The following is a 21,398-nucleotide window of genomic DNA, read 5'->3' on the forward strand; positions in this document are numbered from 1 at the left end:
AAATACAAAGCATTTCATTAAAAATGAAACAAAAACAAATAACATATACATTACAAATTAGACGGTGCTTTCTTATCAAACAATATTCTAATATTTATTTCATATATCTGGTCAGTACTTTTATTATAACCTCTTTATATTCTTCCTTATCTATTTACTGACTGGTTTCTATTATTTATCCAATGTGCTGCTTTTTATAGGTTGGGCTATTTTTCTTTTTGCTCAAAGACAGATGCAAAGAAGTAATTCAGCACTCTGCTTTCTCCCTGCTGTCTGTCACTTTTTGCCATCCTCCCCCATAAGTGGACTGATCATTCCCTTGACTTTTTTTCTTGTTCCTTAAGTACTGAAAGAAAGGGTAGTGTTGGTTTTGGTTTTGTTTTGTTTGTTATTTTTAGTATTTGTTGCAAGTTTTATTTCATTCTTAGCCTTAGCCTCCATCCCTGCAGATTCTGGCTATTTGCTGATATTCTGTTGGAGTTACATATCCCTGCTCCATTTATTACACTTGTTCTTCTTGTCTCTCAGTTTGAGTTCTTTGTACAACCCTGCTGAGCTTGTCTGGTATCTTTTATTTTTCTTCCTTTGGAGAATTGTTCTTGTTTGGACCTTTAGTGTTTCAGTTTTCAGTTTTCCCATGCATTCTGAACTGTTTTCCTTCTAGGATTTTCATTCATGGAATCCTTCCTAACCCCAATCTTAATTTGTTAAAATCGGCTCACTCAAAGTGTAAAATACTGTTCTGACTTTCTTCAATCACCTGTTCCTGCATTATGGCAAATTATAGTATGATATAGTCATTCTCACCCAAAGGTCTTACAACGCTCTTTTAATCACTTCATGTCTATTAGTTGGGATTAAGTCCAGTATAGCTGACCAGTTTTGTTAGCTAAGTACATCAAAAACCTGTTCAATATCTCAAAGGTTTGTTTCCCAGTTGATGTCAGGGTAGTTAAAGTCCACTATACTACATGGGGGTGTTTCCTGCATACCTTGGCTAACTGATTAGCAAAGAGTTTTTTCTATTTCCTCCATTTGTTTAGGTCCCCTATAGTGCACACCTATGGTAATATCACTTAATTTTCCTTTGATATTCACTGAAATACTTTCAAGGAGGCTTCATCTCTAGTATTATGTATTTCTGTTGAGGTCTAATAATTCTTTGCATACTATACAACCACCACCACCACCACCCCGCTTTTGAATTGGTTTTGCTTCTTTTGAACAATATATATCCTTCTAGCAGTACAAGTAATCCTGGGGTTATGAGCATTCCTTTAGTGAATCTTTGAAGTTACGTGAAAAGCGCCCCCAAGTGTTTGCGAACAAGACTGAAACTACAAATCTTGCAGCACCACGGCAGTTGTTCACTCTTACAAACAACTGGCCAAAATTGAACTTCTGAGGGGAGGATCCACCCCTCAGAAGCCCCATTCTGGCATCTAGAAGCCTCGCCTGGCACAATGACGGCTGAAATGGAACTTCTGAGGGGAGGAGAAGCCCCATTTGGCCCTCTGTGGGCCTCCCGAGGCCTGTTGTAGGCTTAAATTTATTTATTTTTATTTATTTTTGATTTGTCAATCGCTTACAAGATAATAGGTATAAGTATATACATAGTTATGAATACATGAAATGGGTACATATAAGAAAAATAAAAGAAACAATAGGACAGGGACGGTAGGCTCATTGGTGCGTGCCCCCTACAGACCTCTTAGAAAAGGGGTGAGGTCAATAGTAGACAGTCTAAGGTTAAAGTTTTTGGGGTTTGGGGAAGAAACCACAGAGTCAGGTAGAGTATTCCAGATTGAATTGAGCTTCTGAGGGGAGGATCTGCCCCACAGAAGCCCCATTCAGAAATCAGAGACCTTGGGTGGTCTTAGGCAGGTAGCCTCTTCCATCAGTAGACTCCCCATGGCCTTCCCCACCCTGAAATACCTCATGCGCACTTAACAAGCCTTGCATTTGATTAGTGAATGTGTGGGCAAAAGGAAAGAATGAGCTTGCTCAAGGTATGAGATTCACCCTCACGAATCCTCGGGTTACGAAAGGAGTGGGCAGGCTCCATTACATTCATAACTTGAGGACTACCTGTATATCCAGGTCATGGTTTCATCCCACAAGTTTCAGTAACAATATCCTTATATTTATTACCAGTAACCCTGAACAATCACCTGAACCCAACTCAAATCAGGAAAACAATCCAATTATAATCATGTTGTCTGTATTCTTCTCCTGGAGAGGCACAAAGACAATAAGAAAATATCTTTACATTACATGTCTCATTGCAGCCAGTTATATTGAAACATCCATGGCAGGTTCCCAGCAGACCAGAAGAGGGAAGGAACTTTACAAAGTCTGATCTTGTCATAAGAAACCAGTGTAATCTTTATATGGTGTTGAAGAATTTTGCTCGGGGAAAGGTTGTTTGTTTGTTTCATATGTGAAAGAGCATACCAAAATGCAATTATGCCACATCTAAACATTGCATTCTGAATTGGCATAGTACGTGAATTGTTTTCTCAAATAATTGGGAATTCTAATTATTCTGAAATCGCCTAGCCGTTGAATGAGGATCTAGATTACATGATAATTTCACAAATGTCATATTGAAAAAATATGTCTAAAAAATATAGACTGCCACCTACTCAGCAGGATGTGGGATTTCTTCTGTGCATAGGTCTCTACTGCCTGCTCAGCATGAGGTTCAGTCATGTTAGTCCTCCACAGTAAAACATTTTTAAAAATCTTACGGCTTTTATTATTTGCTTTGCCAAGCAGCAAGAAGCAAAACATTTTGCAATGAGGATTTCGTGGGTCTCAAAGGCAAAATGGTTTTCTTTTTCATTACAGGCTGTGTTTTAAGAATATCCCATCAGATTTCCAAAGATGCAACTCCAGAGACCTTTTGGAAGACCAAATTTCTACAATATACTCACGTAAAGAATTTAGGTATGAAATTTTATCCCATAAAATCTCATTTTTTCTATACTGTAAAATAAAACTTGGTGAGTTTTCTTGTACAGAGTAAAAGTGCATGAGACAAGATCCAATGATTTCAAGCAGTTGCTGACTTCTTCACTTTAGACTGTTAATCAGAAGGGAAGAATTTGCCCTGCAACTGATTATAATACTCTAAACCTATCCATACAACCATCATTCTCATGACATATATCAGACACACATTAGTTTTTCTAATAAGTATCTGCAAAAATCTAGACAATCACTAAATAGTAAGGAGAATTACAGAAAGCTCTTTCTCCTGGTTATTCAAATCTGTTTGCAATCTAGGTGTAATTATCCTATGAAGCCAACTTTGGATATCCCTCTTTGCCCTCCATCTGAAGGAAACTGGAGTTTAACAGAATTTGTGGACAGTTTGTATTTCCACTGACAATAAAATTTATGGTATCTCAACCTGCACCCAGGCAGAAGAGATATTAATTTATTTTCTTCCTTCTTACATAGGATGAGTATCCTGTCTCTTCCATGCTAACCACTTACAACAACAGTTAGAAGTACTGAACTGCTGATACTGTTTTCTTACATTCAAAGGCTTATCAATAGAACAAAGTCTACTAATTGATCTTTTGGAGGTTTTTTTTCTTTTGCAATACTCTTCGGAGTAACAATTGTGGAAGTTTAACATTTTTTCTAGAAAACAAATCTTTTGAATGTAAAGTGGAAAGAGATTATTACTACGTGAAGTCATGTGTTCAAGATTAGCATTTTAGCACTCCCACAAATGAGATTTACATGGCTTTTGTTTAATTGATTATATAAATAGTAAAAAATTCTGGGTTTCATGATGATCATGGAAACTTATATAGTGGACATTTTATGACAGAAAACCAAATGTCAGGCAAGGAATGTTTAGCTGTGCAGAAGTATTGGCAGGGAAAAGGTTTCGTTTCTTTATTATTTATTTGTTTGTTTCAATTTATTTGTTACAATCCAGTTGAAGAGCTGAAGATCTACATCTACTGCTGAGAGCCATTTCTAATCCATATTCTTTGGATTGGATTATTTGGAGGAAAAAGCAGAAAATAACTTCAGAATTACTGGGAAAGTGAATGACTAACTAGCAGAAGCTGTGTCCTTCAGATTACACTACAGCTATTTAAAACTGCCCAGAGTATTAGAATATGCAAAATGTCTCTCCCACCCTACTTCAATAATACAGGTAGTACTCAATTTATGACCTGGTTTATGTCAGAGCTGATTATTAGTTAAGTAATATATGATTCCTGTTCAATGAAAGCAAAAAGCTATTTGGCATTTCCTTCTCATTCCCACAATGGTAGTGAGGAATACAAATAAGACTTGGACTTAAGGGTTGTGACATGGTGTGTTCGTAAAGGATGAAACTGGACAAAATAACGAAATGACTATTGCAAGAAATTCCTTCTTCTCTCCTATTTCTGCCACCCACTGGTGTTATTCCCTAACAGTGTATAAAAATTCATGAACTGGAATAGGCATGGCAACAACTCAGCCAATGGGGACTGTTTGGTGACTGAGACACAGGATTTGTTGTGTGAGCCATGCAAGTGGTTTGGAGCCTGGGCATGACTTAGCTTATCTGTTCTGTGCACTGGTGGGATTTGAATAACTTAACAACCAGTTGTCTGGCTGGGTAGGTATAGCCAGTTGGTCATGTGACTGGGTGGGTGATGTCACTCATCACTCAGCCCCACCTCCTGGCCACTCTCCTCAAAGGCAGAGGTAGGATTCAGCCAGTTGCAGATAATCCCACTACTGGCTGGCCCTGCCCCACTCATTCCCCCCACTTTTTTTTTACTATTTTTCAGGCCATTTTCAGGCCATTGGGGAGGGGCAAAAACAGCCTGAAAAATGGCTTGAAAATGGCCTGAAAAAACCTGCCTGAAAACAGCCCCAAAATGGCCTGGAAATGGCTTGGAAAACAGGCTGAAAAATGAGCAGGGGCGGAGCCAGCCAGTGGTGCGATTTGCTGGTTCGCTGAACTGTGTAAAATCTTAACTACCAGTTTACTTGAACTGGTGTGAACCAGCAGCAGCCCACCTCTGCTTCTGTGTAAAACAAATTCATTTTGTCTTTGCTTGAGTGTGTTTGTTCTTGTACTTGCTACTTCTTCTCTCTGCCATGTTGCAAGAGCTGCATGGATATTGTATATATGCATTATGTTTTATATTATTGTATATAAAGAAGTTTCTTCTATATAATGAAACCTGCTGAATTATTTGTTTGTGTGCTAAAAACTGCAACAGGTTATGGGCCCAGAAAAACACCCAGCCAGTCCAAACACACAGTAAGACTGAACTGTAATCAAGGTGAGGGACAGCCTGTGTTATAAACAAAAGAGAACAAGGCTGAGAAGGCTTGCAGGATGGCTGTTGATTTCAAGGAGTGGTCTCTGCCTCGATTGTGACAGAAGAATTATATTATTTGGGCTGCAAAAATGGAATGCTTCCTGAAGGCTAAGCAGCTCTGGAATATTGTTATTAATCTACCCCAGGGGCCATTAGCAGCTGCAGATCTACAGCAGCATGATAAGGCATTTTAAATTTGGAAGTTAAACAATTCTTGAATGTAGCTGATTTAAAAACTGCAAAGGAGGTTTGGCTGAAATTGAGAAATGTGCATATAAGTGCATCAACATGCAATATTGTGCAATTATTGAGACAATCGTACAGAGCCCAGCTGCTACCACAAGAGAGTGTAGAGAAGCATTTGCTGCACATGCAGACTCTGTTTATTGAGTTAGACAGTGTGGAATGCAGATTCCTAAATCTCAGAAACTGCTGTTGGTATTAAACAGTCTTGATGAAACGTAGGACATTGTTTCAGCCATTTCTGAATGCAAACCAGAACAGGAATTATGTATGGAAGCCCTTAAAGCCTGTTTGATTTCTGAAGAAAACAAACACCATTTTAGAAGAAGCCACAAGGAGAAATTCCTGAGGTGGGGGGCCAAGGAGCAGAGAGAGAAAGGCAGCAGACATGATGTCTGCGGAAACCACAATACTAGAAGAAACTGGATTACAACCCAGCAAAGAATTTCTAAGAAGAAAGAACAGGAATGGCAGTTTTTCATCTATGGTGATAAGACTCGTTTAAAGAAAGATTGTTTACAAGGAAGAAAAACAACAAATGGGCAAGCTGCTGTCACAAAAAGTTATCTATTGTAATAGCAAAGACAAATGATTAATAGACAGTGGGACTAGTCAAACAATTGTTAATAAGTCTAAAATGTTTTTCAAAATGGATCCAGCTAGAAGAGATGCAGTAGCCTTAGCAAATGGCCAGAAGGCTAAAGTCATGGGAGAGGGCAGTGTGCTGATTCCATGTCTGGAGGAAAAGTTTAATAACGTATAATGTGTGCCTGAAATGGAGCATATATTACGAGTTTAGACAAACAAGGTTTTGAGACCATCTTTGTAAATGGGAGATGTCTCATAAAAAGAAATGGGAGTTTATGTGCACAGGGCATATCTGTAAAACAACATAATCTTTTATATGTTGCAGGAACAAAAGATTCAATGTGCCCAAACATTTGGAAATGTGGCACAACATGATTCATGCATTCATCTCTTGCACAGAAAGCTTGGTCATGCCAGCTTCAGAGTTTTGCAAAAGATGCAACAGTTTGGAAAAGGATTAAATTGAAAGGGTGTAAGGCATACTTGGATTGTGCAGTATGTAAATCTTTAAAGTCCAAGGCATTCCCAGTAAGCAGGAGTAGCATAAAGCAGATAAGAGCTCTAGAGCTGGTACATGCAGATTTGACTGGGCCAATGGAAGCCAGTTTGGAAGGAGCCAAGTATGCACTGGTCATTGTAGATGACTACAGCAGATTTGATTTCTACTATTTACTAAAGAGTAAAATAGAGGTGCTATAGAAATTTAAGCAATGGATAAGCTTTATAGAAAGGAGATATGAACCACAGGTATGTCAGCTGAAAACTGACAGAGGTTCAGAATTCATGTCAGCAAGTTTTCATCAAATCCATATAGAGCTGCTGAGAATGGGGTAGATGAGAGGCAGAATGGAGTCTTACAAACAATGAAGGACTCACTGCTAGAGGATTCTGGTCTGAGTAGGTCATATTGGGGTGAAGCCATGTTGACTGCTAATTATTTAATCAATAGGCTGTGGAATTCGTCTATTAATGATACTCCATATGCAGTGTTATATGCGAGAAAGCCATCTCGGGCACATTTAAAGGTGTTTGGATGCAATGCATGAGTGGGTGCATATTCCAAAGGCAATCAGGAGAAAAGGTCAACCAAAGACTAGAAAGCTCAGGTTTACGGGCAATGAGCCTGGCTCAAACAGCTATTGCTTTAGCGACAGGAGCAAAAGAATAGCGATTTCCCAATCTGCTAGCTTTGCAGAGCAAAATTGGAACAGAATTGATGCCCATTTTTGGAATGATCCACTTAGTGATGGTTACTCATTTAGTGATGGTAACTCACTTAGTAATGGTGTTCAGGGAGGGAGAAGAAGCTGAAGAAGAACAATAAAAAGAGTCAAGAGAAGATGATGACTCAGCTATGAAGCAAGAGAGGGTTGAAATACAAGAGCAGTCTATGCCATGTAGGTTAGAACTATGGAACAAGGGGATTCCACTTGATCGGTATTCTGCTAGTGAAGTAAAGGTGTGTAATGTGTGGCATGAGCCAAGGAAGTATTGGCATTATGTAAAATTGAACAAGTGAAGTGGAAAGAAGCCATGGACAAAAAGATGAAATCCATAGGTGAACATAAAGTGTTCACATCTATGACTTTGCCACAGGGTTGCAAAGCCGTAGGATGTGAATGGGTATACAAAAAGAAAGTACTACCTAACAATGAGGTCCAATATAAGGCAAGAGTAGTGGCACAGGGTTTTTCACAGAGGAAAAATGTACACTTTGATGAGGTATTCACACCTACAGTAAAAAGTGAAAACATAAGGTTGGCACTAATGTTCGCAGTGGCACATGACCATAAAATTTGGCATTTTGATATAAACTCAATGCAGAATTCGAAAAATTAATTACATGGTTCAAGCATCAGGGTATGAAAGTGAAAAGCCTAACACTGTGTCTAAATTGAACAAGGTCATTTATGGGCTGAAGCAGTCAGCCAGGAATTGGAATGTCTGTTTAGATACGGCATTGAAGGGTCTTGAGTTCAAGAATTGCAAGGCTGATCATTGCATATATATTGGAAAGTTACAAGGTGGGGATTGTCAATTATTACCATTTGAGGATGGTCTTTGTTTCATTGCAAAAGATGTGTCACAGAAAAAAAAAATGCTAATCAAATAGAGAAAAAAATTGAAATAAAGGATTTGGGTGAAGTACAAAATTATCAGTGTAGAAATGTAAAAAACTGAGAAAGGTGGTTATGTTCTCAGTCAAAGAAGAAAAATTGAACAGCTGTTAGAGAGAGAGAACATGAAGGATTGTAATACTGCCCCAACACTTATGAGCACAGATTTTCATAACAATTTGGGTAAGGACAAAGTAAAGCCTGTGATCAAGAGATATATCAATTAGCAATAGTGAGCCTGTTATATCTGTCACAGTGGTCCAGACCAGACATAGCTTGTGCAGTAAGCATCTTAAGTCGCTTTACTGAAGCACCAACACAGTTGCATTGGATCGGTGTAAAAAGAATTCTCAGGTATTTGAAGGGAACTGTGAATTTGGGTCTTCAAATACAGGTCTCTGAAGAATTAAAGTTGAAATATTATGTTAACAGTGATTATGTCAATGATGTAAAAAACAGAAAGTCCAATTCTGGGATTGTGGTATTATTTGGAGGGGCTTTAATTGGTTGGAAGTCCAGAAAACAAACAACTAGCCATTTCTACTGCTGAGGCAGAATTAATTCAGAGGTAACTTGGCATGTACAGCTGTTACAGAATTTAAACATAAAGATAAATGAAGCTGTAATGGTATTTGAAGATAATGCTGTTTGCATTAAAATGGCAACAGATGACAGAGTAAAAAAATAGAAGCAAGCATGTAGATATTAAATATTGTAAATGTAAGAGAAGCCATCAAATGTAAATTAATTAGCTTGCTTCATTGTTCTTCAGAGGACAGTCTGGTAGATATAATGTTCAAGCCATTGGGTGGGGTGCACCATGGGAAGAATATTAAGTTATTTGGTTTTATGTCTATTCCAGTCATAAAGGGAGGAGAATCAGTGTATAAGGATTCATGAATTGGAATAGGCATGGCAACAAGTCAGACAATGGAGGGACAGAGATGGTATTCTGCAGGTTCTGACCAGTTTGAGAGAACCGGTAGCAGAAATTTTGAGTAGTTCAGAGAACCAGCAAATACCACCTCTGACTGGACATTTTACAGTATCCTTCCCCTGCCACGTCCACCAAGCCATGCCCACAGAACCAGTAGTAAAAAAATTTGAATCCCACCACTGTGGGGACTGTTTGGTGACTAAGACACAGGATTTGTTGTGTGAGCCATGCAAGATGTCTTGGAGTCTGGGTGTGATTTAGCTTAACTGTTCTGTGTATAAAAGAGTTCATTTTATCTTTGTTTGAGAGTGTTGTTCTTGTACTTGCTATTTCATCTTCTCTTTATCATGTTGCAAGAGCTGCATGGGTATTGTATACATGCATCATGTTTTATATTATTGTATAGAAAGAACTCTTCTATATAACAAATCCTGCTGAATTATTTGTTTGTATGCTGGCTGGATTGCTACAAACTGCAAACATTTCCAAAACTAACAAGTTACGTAGATCTCATGAAACGCAGACAGTTGAGATATATTAAACCATTGACTTTTTATTGCTAATTTTCAAACATTAAACAAATCTATATATTCAGTTTTATTTAAAAATGTGTACATGTGTGAACTTATAGTTTCAAATGATACTTATTTTAATATCATAAATAAATCATATCAAAATGCATGATTACTACAAGAAAACAATCACAAATTCCATAATTACATCATCTTATATTGCTTAAAATATAATACTTAAAAGATATTTAAATTATATCCTAGAATATTCCTATAAATAATATAAATTATATCCAAATATATCAAACATATCGAATATAATAATAAATTATTAGTTATATCCAGTGGTAAAACTCATTTAAATACTATGGCAAACATATAGTGATTCTTTGAAGATAGGTACTGTGTTAGTAGATAAAATATTCTCAAAAATTATTCAAATACTTAAATATATAAAATTGTATCACCAGATGCTATCAAAAATTCCACTTTTATAATTGTAACTCATTCAATTAGAGCTCCAAGGGAGTCATCAGTTGCATTGGGCTTCAGTTCCTATAATCTCTAACCATAAAATAATTAGGTGATCTGGCTGATGATGAGGCAATTTGTGGTCCAACAAATCTACAGGATACCAGATTTAGAAAGACTTCCTTGTTCTAGAAAGACTAATACATTTGATGGTAGGGGTCAAGCATAAAAATACTATTTTCTAAATTCATTTTTTGCAAGAATGCTTCTAAAAATAAGAATCTCAGAATAGAAAGGGGAATCCAATTCTTATAAATATCCAACATGAATAGATGCTTCCATATAATTTGTATACACCACAATGGGGAAATCTATAACTAACTCCAACAATAGCTCTTCAGAGGTATTAGGATCACATCTATGCAGAGGTGGTATTCAGCAGATTCAAACCAGTTCTGGAGAACCGGTAGCAGGAATTTTGAATAGTTCAGAGAACTGGCAAATACCACCTCTGACTACAGATTTTACAGTATACTTCCCCTGCTACACCCTCCAAGCCAAGCCCATAGAACCGGTAGTAGAAAAAAATTGACTCCCACCACTGCATCTATGGCATTGTATGGGTGAATAATTGCCATCGTAATAATTTTGAAAGATATATATAGCAAAAAGGCTGCTTTAAGTTTTACTGTACTAACTCTCACCATAGGTGATCCACATACAGTACGGATAAGGTCTGATAAGAGTTTAAACCAGTGACTTCTAGTTGAGCACAATTTTATATTACTGTTCTATACGTTAAACATCCTAATGCTATGATGATGGTAATTCAAGAGGAGCTTTCCGAATTCACAGTCATTTTTGTACAAGGATACATGACTGAAGGTGCTATTGGTTAAATACATTTAGTTAGTCTGTCCTCAGCTTAATCAATATTAAATTTTCCTTTACATTATAGTTAAAATTATTTGACATAAAAACATCATTTTCTCTTACATAAATTAGGCCTATTGTAATAAAACATTGATCAAAATCTTTTTCCAAAATAAGCTAATATAATTATTTTTACTCTGGAAAGAAGTAAATAATTTGACATATATCTGAATTCTCACAAACTGCAGTATCCAAAAATATTTGTAATTTTTTTGTATCATATGAACAAAGATTTCTGTAAACTGACCTTAACATTGACCTGTAATATATATTGCTTTTTCTTCATTATATGAAAAACATATAATTTTGATCATCCATTGTTCTTCTTGCCCTGGTGCCCCCTGCTTGCTTTCTTTGAAGAGCACACATCCCTCAGATAGTCATATAGCAAATCAAGTTCACCAACCATTTTGTTCATTCCATTGTCTCCCAACTGAAAAATCACAGCAAAAGTATGGTCTTCAACAGATCTGAGTACACACTGCTTTGCGTAGAATTTTATTTGGTGATGATTTTTATAAAGGGCTCTACTTAATCTAGTATCGCAAAATATTGCTTGTTTGCTTTACCATATGGAAAGTAGGGTTTTTTTGTTTTGCTTTTGTCTTTTGTTCTATAGGATCTGTTGTGTTATCCCATATGATAGAAGACATAAGACATACATTCAATTATCAAGCCTATTTAGGGTAATAATGACCTTGCAGAACCTAATTCTGATATCTCATACACACAACATCAAATAAAATGTAATCAAAAATTATAAAAACTTACAATTTTAAAATATCCTATGGCCACTTGAATAGCAACTTAAAAACTAAAATAATTAAAGGAAGCTTATGCTATATTAAACGATTTGGACTTCAAATTTTCATTATGCAATTCTACAGCTACTGCAGATTTTGACTGGGCTTACTAGATGTGAACGCATGGAAGATTCTTTTAATCCATAAATTGGAGAGTTAAGTTTCTGTTGAAAAAAGATCATAATTCCTCTGACTGATACCTGTTCTGCATGTTTACCTGCATCATGTTAAAAAAAATGTTTCCCAATATATTGCAAAGAGAGAGAGCTGTTGCATTGCCATCACCAAGTTTATTACTTTGCTGTGATATTGTTTGCCATCATAGTGAAAATATGCAAAAGCAAATATGCAACAGTTCAAAGTTTGGAAAAATAACATACTCAATAAAAACTAAAAATCAAAATAGGAAATGTTGAAAACAACTGAAGAAATGGTGGGTGAAGGAAGAAATACAAATAATATGAATGCAACTATAAGATGCTACTTGTCAACTTTCCCCAATTTCATTCTTGTCTTGATTTAACATGGTCTACCTTTTCTCTAATAATATATCTACAATCCCTGAAAGCTGGTCAGAACTATTCTAAACATTTAATTCAACCTTCCATAGTGACAAAAATAGGCAGCATATCTCCATTGCTCTCATCAATCTATTCTTAAATTAATGTACCTGTTCTAATTTATTTTTCATTCTTTGCAAGTTTCCTTCTATGTATGTTGTATCTGCCGTTGGTTTCTGAAAAGGAAAATATATATATATGTGTGTAAAACAATGTGGTTTGCATTTCACACCTCTTTCTTTTTATTTATGTTGAATTTTAGAAATCTTGGATGTTTTGATTTGAGGTTTCCTCTGCTACTGTTATCAGTACCAGAGCTATGGTGTTAGATGTAGATTAGATGTAGATGAAGATGTAGATGTAGATGTACTGTAGATAAACAGAGGCCTACTCTATTTGCAGTTTGAAACCAACCAAGAAAAAAAAGAAGTGGATGATTTGAAGAAAGTTGAGAACAAGGGATACAGAAGAGATTAAAAACCATTTGAAGTTGTCTCCAAACTGGCATTTCCTTTACATACTGTATGCTGAAATATTCCTCCCACCATCATCTGCAATGAAATGGTCTGTATTCTGACAGGAGAGAGTGTCTGCTCAATACACAATTTTTATGATGCTTACACAGTCACGCAGTTCTGTAGTCAAATGCGCAAAAAAATATATTACTTCACGGAAATTGGGATTTGGGTTCTTCAGATCATGGAGGACATGTGTGACAGTATCTGTTACTCTTTTCATTAAGTAGCAATGTTCATTCCTCTGCAAAATAAACAGGCAAACAATGGAGATTGGACTATGCAGGAATAAACACCTACGTACATCGACAATTGCAAGAAGGGCAAAAAGGAACAAGTAACTAAACATGTGTTATGTTGTCCTGAGCAAAAACAGAAGATATATATTAGCATCCAGTGGTCAGGATGTAAGTATGTAATGGTTGAAATCATATCACTATGCCTGTCTCAACATTTTGACAGTTTGTTGCCCTCTGGAGGAATGAATCACTGAAGCCAAGATAGCCCTGACTCTGGGCCTGAAGACTCTTCAGTAGAGTTGCACATGTGATGCATATAAAAAAGGACTTTGATGTCATAGTTACAGTTTTTATTTCATTTTTCAGATATTTTGCTGCAGAAGCTTAAGTTTATATTGATAAAAAAAATTATTTCTACCTTTTAATTAATGCATGTTTAAAATAGAGCCTCACCGTGACGTTGATGTATAAATCCTGTCCCACAAACCTGTTAACTGTGTCCTTATCATAAACTCTTGCCTGAAAAGAGAAACAGGAAAACTGTAAGGCAAAAAAATGAGACTTTACCTTCGTGAAAGTCCTATTTTGTAGCTACTAATTTACTGGAGCTGCAGTAGCTTTCTAATTTCACCAGGGAGTTTTAGCAACCAAGAAAAAGGTAGAAATAAAAAGGTACATTTTTTTTTTGAGCTAGCCATAGATTCATACACAGCATTTTGAATTTTTCAAAAATTAACACAGTGGCTGATTTCTGCATAACTTGGTAAGCAATATGCCATTTGTGACAAACCATGGCAGAATCACAAATTGGTCTAAGCTGAAATCAGACAAACCAATATGAAAATCTGGCAAAAAAAAGTAAAGCTCACCAAAATAGGAAATCTGAGGAATATGCGGATGAATCTTGACATGGAAATCACAATATATTGTAAATATTTAACAAATCCGAGATTTATAAACAGAACATAACAGGGAGCAAAATTAAACAGCTGACAATGTGCAGAAAGCCAATAAAGAAATGGACATGTACCAAGCTGCTACGAGATTGCCATGTAGACACTTCTCGATATGTTCCACTGAGTTATGGCCTTTTCAAATTATACATATTATATATCCAATTTGGAAAACCCTAACTCACCAGGACAAATCCAGCCGTCACAAATAGCCTGTCTTTTCAGAAAGAAAAAAAAGGCAGAAAAAAAATGGATGCAAACTAGAAAATACCCAATAGAAAGGTCCTATAACCCGACTCTGGCACTGTGCAAAGCCATCTGGTTTTACCTCTCTGGCCACGGTATAGATCATGTTCTTGAAGGCAAACTTCCTGAAGTGATGTCGGCTAAGGCTGCAGGACTGATTATTTGGCGTGCCTGTTTGGTTCAAGGGCAAAGGACTTGCAACAGTGAGGAGGAAGAGGTAATAACAGCAGAACACCCAAAGAAGAGAGCATCTTGTCCAGTTCTTCCATGGATCCATAGTTCCAAAAGAATAGCAGCCAGCCCTGGAATGTCTCAGCTACAGCCTTGGACTTTTTAATAAACACAGAAAATTAAAATTACCCCAAAAAGACACATAAAATGAGTAGTTCTAGTCTAGTCATGTCTATAAAATAGCAAGGCATATACATTAGTACTTACCTGAACTTTTTGGATGTCATTTGAAACAGCCGAAGGTACTCTTATATATGCGTGTGCGCATATCCATTACTACTATGCTCAGACAATACAAATGAGTTAAAATGACATCATCAGGTCTCACACTTTCCACTTCCTGACAATTTATTAACCACAACATTAAAAAAGCCACAGATACAGTAAATTACTTATGAAGTGTCCCAATTGATGATGCCGGGGGTAAAAAGGGGTTTTGTTACCTTAATACATGCAAGTTAAGGTCAACCTAAATGTGATATCATGGTTTAAAAATGCAAATTATAGGCGGGAAAGACAATATATCTGGGTCAAGTTCACAGCAAAGAGTTAAAACCTCTCTTGACATTTTTCCCATCAAGATCATTACCACAGGTCTGCTATTAGACCTTTTGAAAAGATAACTCATAAACTGATGGAAATTCTAAGTATCTCTGATTCAGTTCTGCTGGTTGCTAGAATTGCAGACAATATATTCTATAACATGGAAGAATCTCTGTCTAGAAATGAGACTGGCCTGCATTTTGTTAGCTTTCCAAGAGGTACTAAAACTGGAATTGTTTAGAAAGCTTTCAAAAAATGTACGACATCAATGCTGTTTGGACTGCTGCTGTTGTGGTGAGATATTGTGGAGTATAGATAGTCCTTATAACCATAAATGAGCCCACTTTACAACTGAGACTTGTAAAGTGAGTTATGCCCCATTTTAAAACCTTTTTTCCCACAGTTATTAAATGAATCACTGAAGTTGTTAAATGAAAGATATAGTTGTTAAGCAAATCTGGCTTCCCCCAGCCAACTGTGAAGTTGCCAAGCACTCAAATTTTGATCACATAATCATAGGGTTGTTGCAATGGTAAAGGTGTGAAAACTGGTTACAAGTCACTTTTTCAATGCCATTGTAATATTGAACAGTCTTAAATGAATGCTTGTGAGTCGAGGACTACCTGAGCATTCCGTTTCTTTCATTATTACCTAGTACGGTGTTGTCTACAAACCAGAAAGTGAAACAGATTGGCCTTTACAGAAATATTAGCCTCATGCCTATAGTTGAATGGGCTTTTTGTATCCTTTTTAAAGCCTTCTTTAAGAAGAGCGGAATTGTCTCCTCATTCCTTAGATGCTCCATACACTATGTAACAAAGTTACTAACCAAGTGCAATTGGTCAAATATATTGTTAATATTTTCAAGCCAAAGAAGAACATTATAAAAAAAGAAAGCAGAGTGTGGAAGCCAACTGTCCACATATATATGACACATATATATGACACACACATATATTTTCATCAGTTTCTATTTTTTTTCAACATCATTTGTTAAATCATTTGCAGCAACAATCATTTTATATTTAAAAGTACTGAGTCTAGACTGGTAGTATTTAGAGCTCCATGTGACAAATTGCACTATTGAACATATTTTTAAAGTGTTTATACTATATATAACATATTTCTATGTTCTATACAAAACATTACAAACACACTTGACACATCTTATCTAAAGGGGGAACTAGGAAAGTTCCTGAAACCCTGCTGGATATAACACAAAACCCAAAATAGGTACTCAAGATATGTTCAACAGTGTTCAGTAATTGAAGAGCCAAAATGGACTATACCAGAGAGTATTCTTCCCAAAAGTGCAAGATTGCAGCTGCTTTAAGTCAATCATAAATTAAGTAATGGTATTATTCAGAATGATTAAGATAAGGTAAAGAATTGTTTGCTAGTTATCACTTTTCTATATAATTTGAATTAAATTTTCTCATATATAATCAGAAGAGCAGGGAGTATGAATCTTATATTGCTTCAATATTGTGCTTATTTTCTGGCAAACAGTAGTTTCTACATTTAAAAAAAAAATACTGCTTTAAGCCAGTGGTTCTCAATCTTTTCTTCTTCAGTAGTTTCTACATTTAAAAAAAAAATACTGCTTTAAGCCAGTGGTTCTCAATCTTTTCTTCACCACAGCCCACCTTTTGTGTCACGGACCAAGGCCACAGACCCCCAAGACTTAATTCAAGATTTAAATCATAACATTTCTTCAATCCTTTGTGGACCCACTGTGATGACATTGCACCCCCCACAATGGTCCATGTGCCACAAGTTGAAAACCACTGCTTTAAACCATGTTATATGAGATCCCATCTAGAACATTGAATTGGTTGGAAGTTGTTCTCATTAATTCAATTATGCATATACAACTCCGCTGCACTTGCTACAGTATCTTGAACATCAAAATGATGTAGTCAGTCTATGCTGCCGCTTTCACTTCTTCAATCTGCCCTTCCCAGTTGGTTGGATAGAATCTAGGAGAACCAATTTCCTTGATTCTTCTTCAACCTTCTGAAAAATGAAAATGTTAGTAAGACTACCGAAAAATTTTGAGGATCTTGCAATCCTGACCAAGTTGCTTTGGTAATAGAGTTCCTATTACTTCTTCCTGGAGTTCTCAATTCAGTTAACCAATTTAGCATTACAAAATTGTGCATATTGGTCTCCCAAATCCAACTGAGTTTTGACTATGTTGTTGTTGCTGCTATTGTTAATGAGAGCTTTAGCACTACTGATATGATCTGCCAAAGACTCAGTGTATATTTTGTGATTCCTAAACATTTTAGTCTCTTCTTTGTCTAATGTAGATTATTATTATTTATTATTATTTATTTGTCAAGCAAGTATTAGATAACATGCATAAGTATAAACATGATTATGAATACACGCCCTCTATAGACCTCTTAGGAAAGGGTGAAGCCAACAGTAGACAATCTAAGGTTAAAGTTTTTGGGGTTTGGGGAAGAAACCACAGAGTCAGGTCATGTATTCCAGACATTGACCACTCCGTTGCTGAAGTCGTATTTCCTGCAATCAAGTTTGGTGCGGTTAACCTTGAGTTTGTATCTATTGTGTGCTTTTGTATTGTTGTGGTTGAAGCTGAAGTATTCATTGACAGGTAGGACATTGCAATATATAATTTTATGTACTACAGTTAGATCGAACTGAAGGCAGCATAGTTCTAGGTTGTTTAGGCCTAAAATTTCAAGTCTGGTGGCATACGGTATTCTGTTATGAATACAGGAGTGGAAGACTCTTCTTGTGAAATATCTCTGGACTTTCTGGATGGACTAATATGTTCGAGATTACGTTACAATTTTTGCTAGGTCTAAAATAATATTAACATAATGTAGCATTTACCACTGAAGAATTATAGCAGACATTCCCAGTTACTTCATGACTTTTTTGCTTTTTATAAACATTATGTAATAATGCAAGACATGATATATTAAGTCCTACTTAGAATTTTTTCTTTCCAATCACATTTTGGACATATACCTTTTCCCACTTATAAACTAAAGAGTGGTTCCAAACCACATGTACATTTTGAGATTCCCAGTTTGGTAATGAGTCAGAATGGCTGTTATTTTCAAAACTTAACCCATATTAAAAGCAAGGAAATAGGAGTTGCATCAAAAGCCACAATAATTTCCTCCTTAATTTTAGCTTTCAGTCATCTAGATGATCTCTATTTTTTATCTTAGAACTTGTGCAGACTTGCATATTAAACTTGTTGCATTTGAATGTTTGAAATTATGGCTTAAAAATTTGAAAGAAAATTTGAAAGATGAGATTTTGAAGTACTAACATATCAAAATAACAGCATCATGAAGGCAGATTTCTTTTTTATTAAAAAAAAGAGTTTTAAGAAAGAACATGAAAAGAGCCTGCCAAAGACCAAACAGAAGGAATGGTGAGGCAAATGGAAGAAGTTACCAAGAAGAAAAGTCAAACCAAGAAAGAGAAAGATCTTAGATCTAAAGAACATAACAAGGAATTTCAGAGGGCTGATAGAGAGACAAAAAAACTTATTACAACAATATCTGTATGGCATTATTGACCATATACATGTTCAGGGCTCTGCATTTGGTATATTCTTTCTCAAACATACCAGTGCCAAGTATGACTGTAACAGGTATGTAATATCCAGGCTACAAAATCAAGGCACAGCATCTCTTGATCATCTGGGTGTTTGTAGTCCAGATAAAATCTCTGATATCTGATAACTTTGTTAAAATGAGTATTTACAAAAATATATTGACAGCAACAAGAGGGAATGAGTCAACATGGGACACGTAGCATTAAAAGTGTGCAATATGTTCTAAACTTGAAAGAAAGCATCAAGTTCTGAAGTTTTGTCCCAACTTCACACTAGTTTTATATTGAATAAAAGATAAAACACAGCTGTTTTAAGCTGTGCTGTTTGTTTATGTCAATGCCATGATCATGTTGTTTTTAGTCACGATAATTAATGGTGAATCTTTTGCTACTTTTTCATGGACTTCATTGAAATTATTCCATTCAATGTTGGTTTGGATTCTGTTGGTATTTGTGTGGGCAAGCTGCAAAATTCAGTAAGGCTTGTGGGTTGGCTGTTTTTCCATGTTAAGAAAGCAACACTCTGGATGTTACAAGTTTTATTCTTTCAGAAATAGCCAACTTAGAACATTCCAGTGGAATGTAAAAATGGACCACTAAACAAATCCCTTTTTCCATTCTATGCATCTTATCAAGGCTTCAGATATATTCAAATTGCCATCACAAATCACTTTGGGCTTACTAATTAAACCAAGACTGGCAACTAATGTATCCAGAATATACCTGGAATCTGTCAATTGAGAATTCAAATTAAAAAGAAGTTCTAGGAAATTAGAATCAAATGCCTCAATCAGAAGACAGGTTTTGACTGAATATTAGAAAAAGAATCGTAAAAATAAAACAAGTTTAACACTGGAACCAATTTCTCAATAAAAGTGGATCAGAATATCTATTGCATTAGCTCAAGCCAAGGCTGGAAAGAAAGGTAATAAGGATTCTGTACCCAGAAGGTTTGGCCTCAATGACCCAACTATTTCCAAGTCTAGATGTTCCCTTGGTGCTTATTTATAACCAATTTGATATATCCATTAGTCATCAGTTTATTCATGATATTGGTAGAACAAAATTTCTAAGTACTATAATTCTGCATATTGTAGCTAATCTCTCCAGAAAACCTATCTTTCTTATCTCTTTAACCACAGAAACAGGAAACACAGTAGAATTTTGCTGAGATTAGATATTTTTTTAAAAAACTTTTCAAATATTTAATGTTACAAACATGGATTTTCAGACTAACTTTCTACATTTACATCAAATTTCTTAAATATTGTGATCTGAGTTGAATCCAATCTGAAAATTGTTTCAGCCATGCATCTGATGTTTGATAGAAATCTTTAATAGATGCTCACCCTGAATGAGAAGTGTGGTATACACCACATTCCTATAGAACTATTCTGACCATAAAAAGCATCCATGGACAGTCTGAAATAGGTTAGGTTGCTTTGTAGGAAAAGGCACTGCTACCAGGACATTATTTACTTAATATCAGCAGTTAACTCAAATACAGTATTATGATTTCTATACCCATGAAACCAAGACTGGCTGTTCCTGAACTATCTGAACACATTATGGCTATTGACCCAGTTAGCAGAAAATATTCTTATGACCATCTACAGTAGGAGTGTCAAATTCAAGGCCCAGGGGCCATATCCGGCCCACGGGATACTGAGGTCTAGCCCATGGGGCCGCCCTGGAAACAGCAAAGGACTGGCCCATGGTGCTTCTGCCAACAAAAACAGGATCCTGAGCTCTGTTTTCGGCTGCCACAGCCTTTTGCAATCCTCTGCCAGTGAAAATGGAGCTCAGGAGGGCCGCCTTCACTGGCAGAGAGTTGCAGGAGGCCGTGGCAGCCGAAAACGGACCTCAGGATCCTGTTTTCGCTGGCAGAGTGCTCAGGCCACCACAGGCGCCTCCAACACGAGTGACGTTGAAGTGGCCATACCCACCCTAGCCCTCCAAGGTCAAACACAACCCTGATGCGGCCCTCAATAAAATTGAGTTTGATACCTCTGATCTACAGTGATTATTATAGGAGGGAGCCTAATTGACTTATGGAAGGGAGGAATGATTCTGCTTGCAATTGCCATTTCTTTGCCTATAACGTTGACTGGTCTAATTGGGGAGGGGAGGAATGAAATGGCTAGAAGGGCAACTTAAGACCAAATCAAAAGACAAAATTGTGATGTTGGTCTACTAGGTAATAGGGTGCTTTCAAGTACCTTACTACCCTAGCCTTAATTTTCAGGTTTGGGGGGGGAATGACTACACCCTCCAGACATATTTATTTTCTAAGCCTGTATGCAAAACCGAAGTATGGCCCAGATACATTTGGATAAATATTATGTCTGAAGTAAATGGGCTGCTTTATAGTATGTCAGCTTCCCCATTATTTATTTAATTTCAATTTTAAAAGTTTGATAGATACCAAGGGCATTACTTTACCTTCTGCTCTGGATCCATTTCAAATTCTGAAATTGTGCACCCACAAATTGTTCTGTCCTTCCCATCTACTGATTTGTGCTTATTTCTTTGCAATACACATTCACACATTTTTGA

General features: G+C 36.3%; 1 protein-coding gene across 1 annotated transcript; it reads right to left on the reverse strand.

The window, feature by feature from the left end:
* Positions 1-10,095: 10,095 nt before the first annotated feature.
* Positions 10,096-15,545, reverse strand: IL22 (interleukin 22). The gene is made up of 5 exons (XM_026703879.2): positions 14,548-15,545; positions 13,720-13,785; positions 13,134-13,271; positions 12,623-12,688; positions 10,096-11,582 (listed from the first exon to the last, which is right to left on the reverse strand). Exons 1-5 carry the CDS (start codon positions 14,740-14,742, stop codon positions 11,460-11,462), a joined length of 588 nt encoding a protein of 195 aa, XP_026559664.1. The 5' UTR covers positions 14,743-15,545; the 3' UTR covers positions 10,096-11,459.
* Between the last annotated feature and the right edge of the window lie 5,853 nt (positions 15,546-21,398).

The sequence above is a fragment of the Pseudonaja textilis genome, chromosome 5 (genome assembly GCF_049901715.1).
Source record: "Pseudonaja textilis isolate UNSWEBS1 chromosome 5, rPseTex1.2, whole genome shotgun sequence".
NCBI classification, from domain to species: Eukaryota; Metazoa; Chordata; class Lepidosauria; order Squamata; family Elapidae; genus Pseudonaja; species Pseudonaja textilis.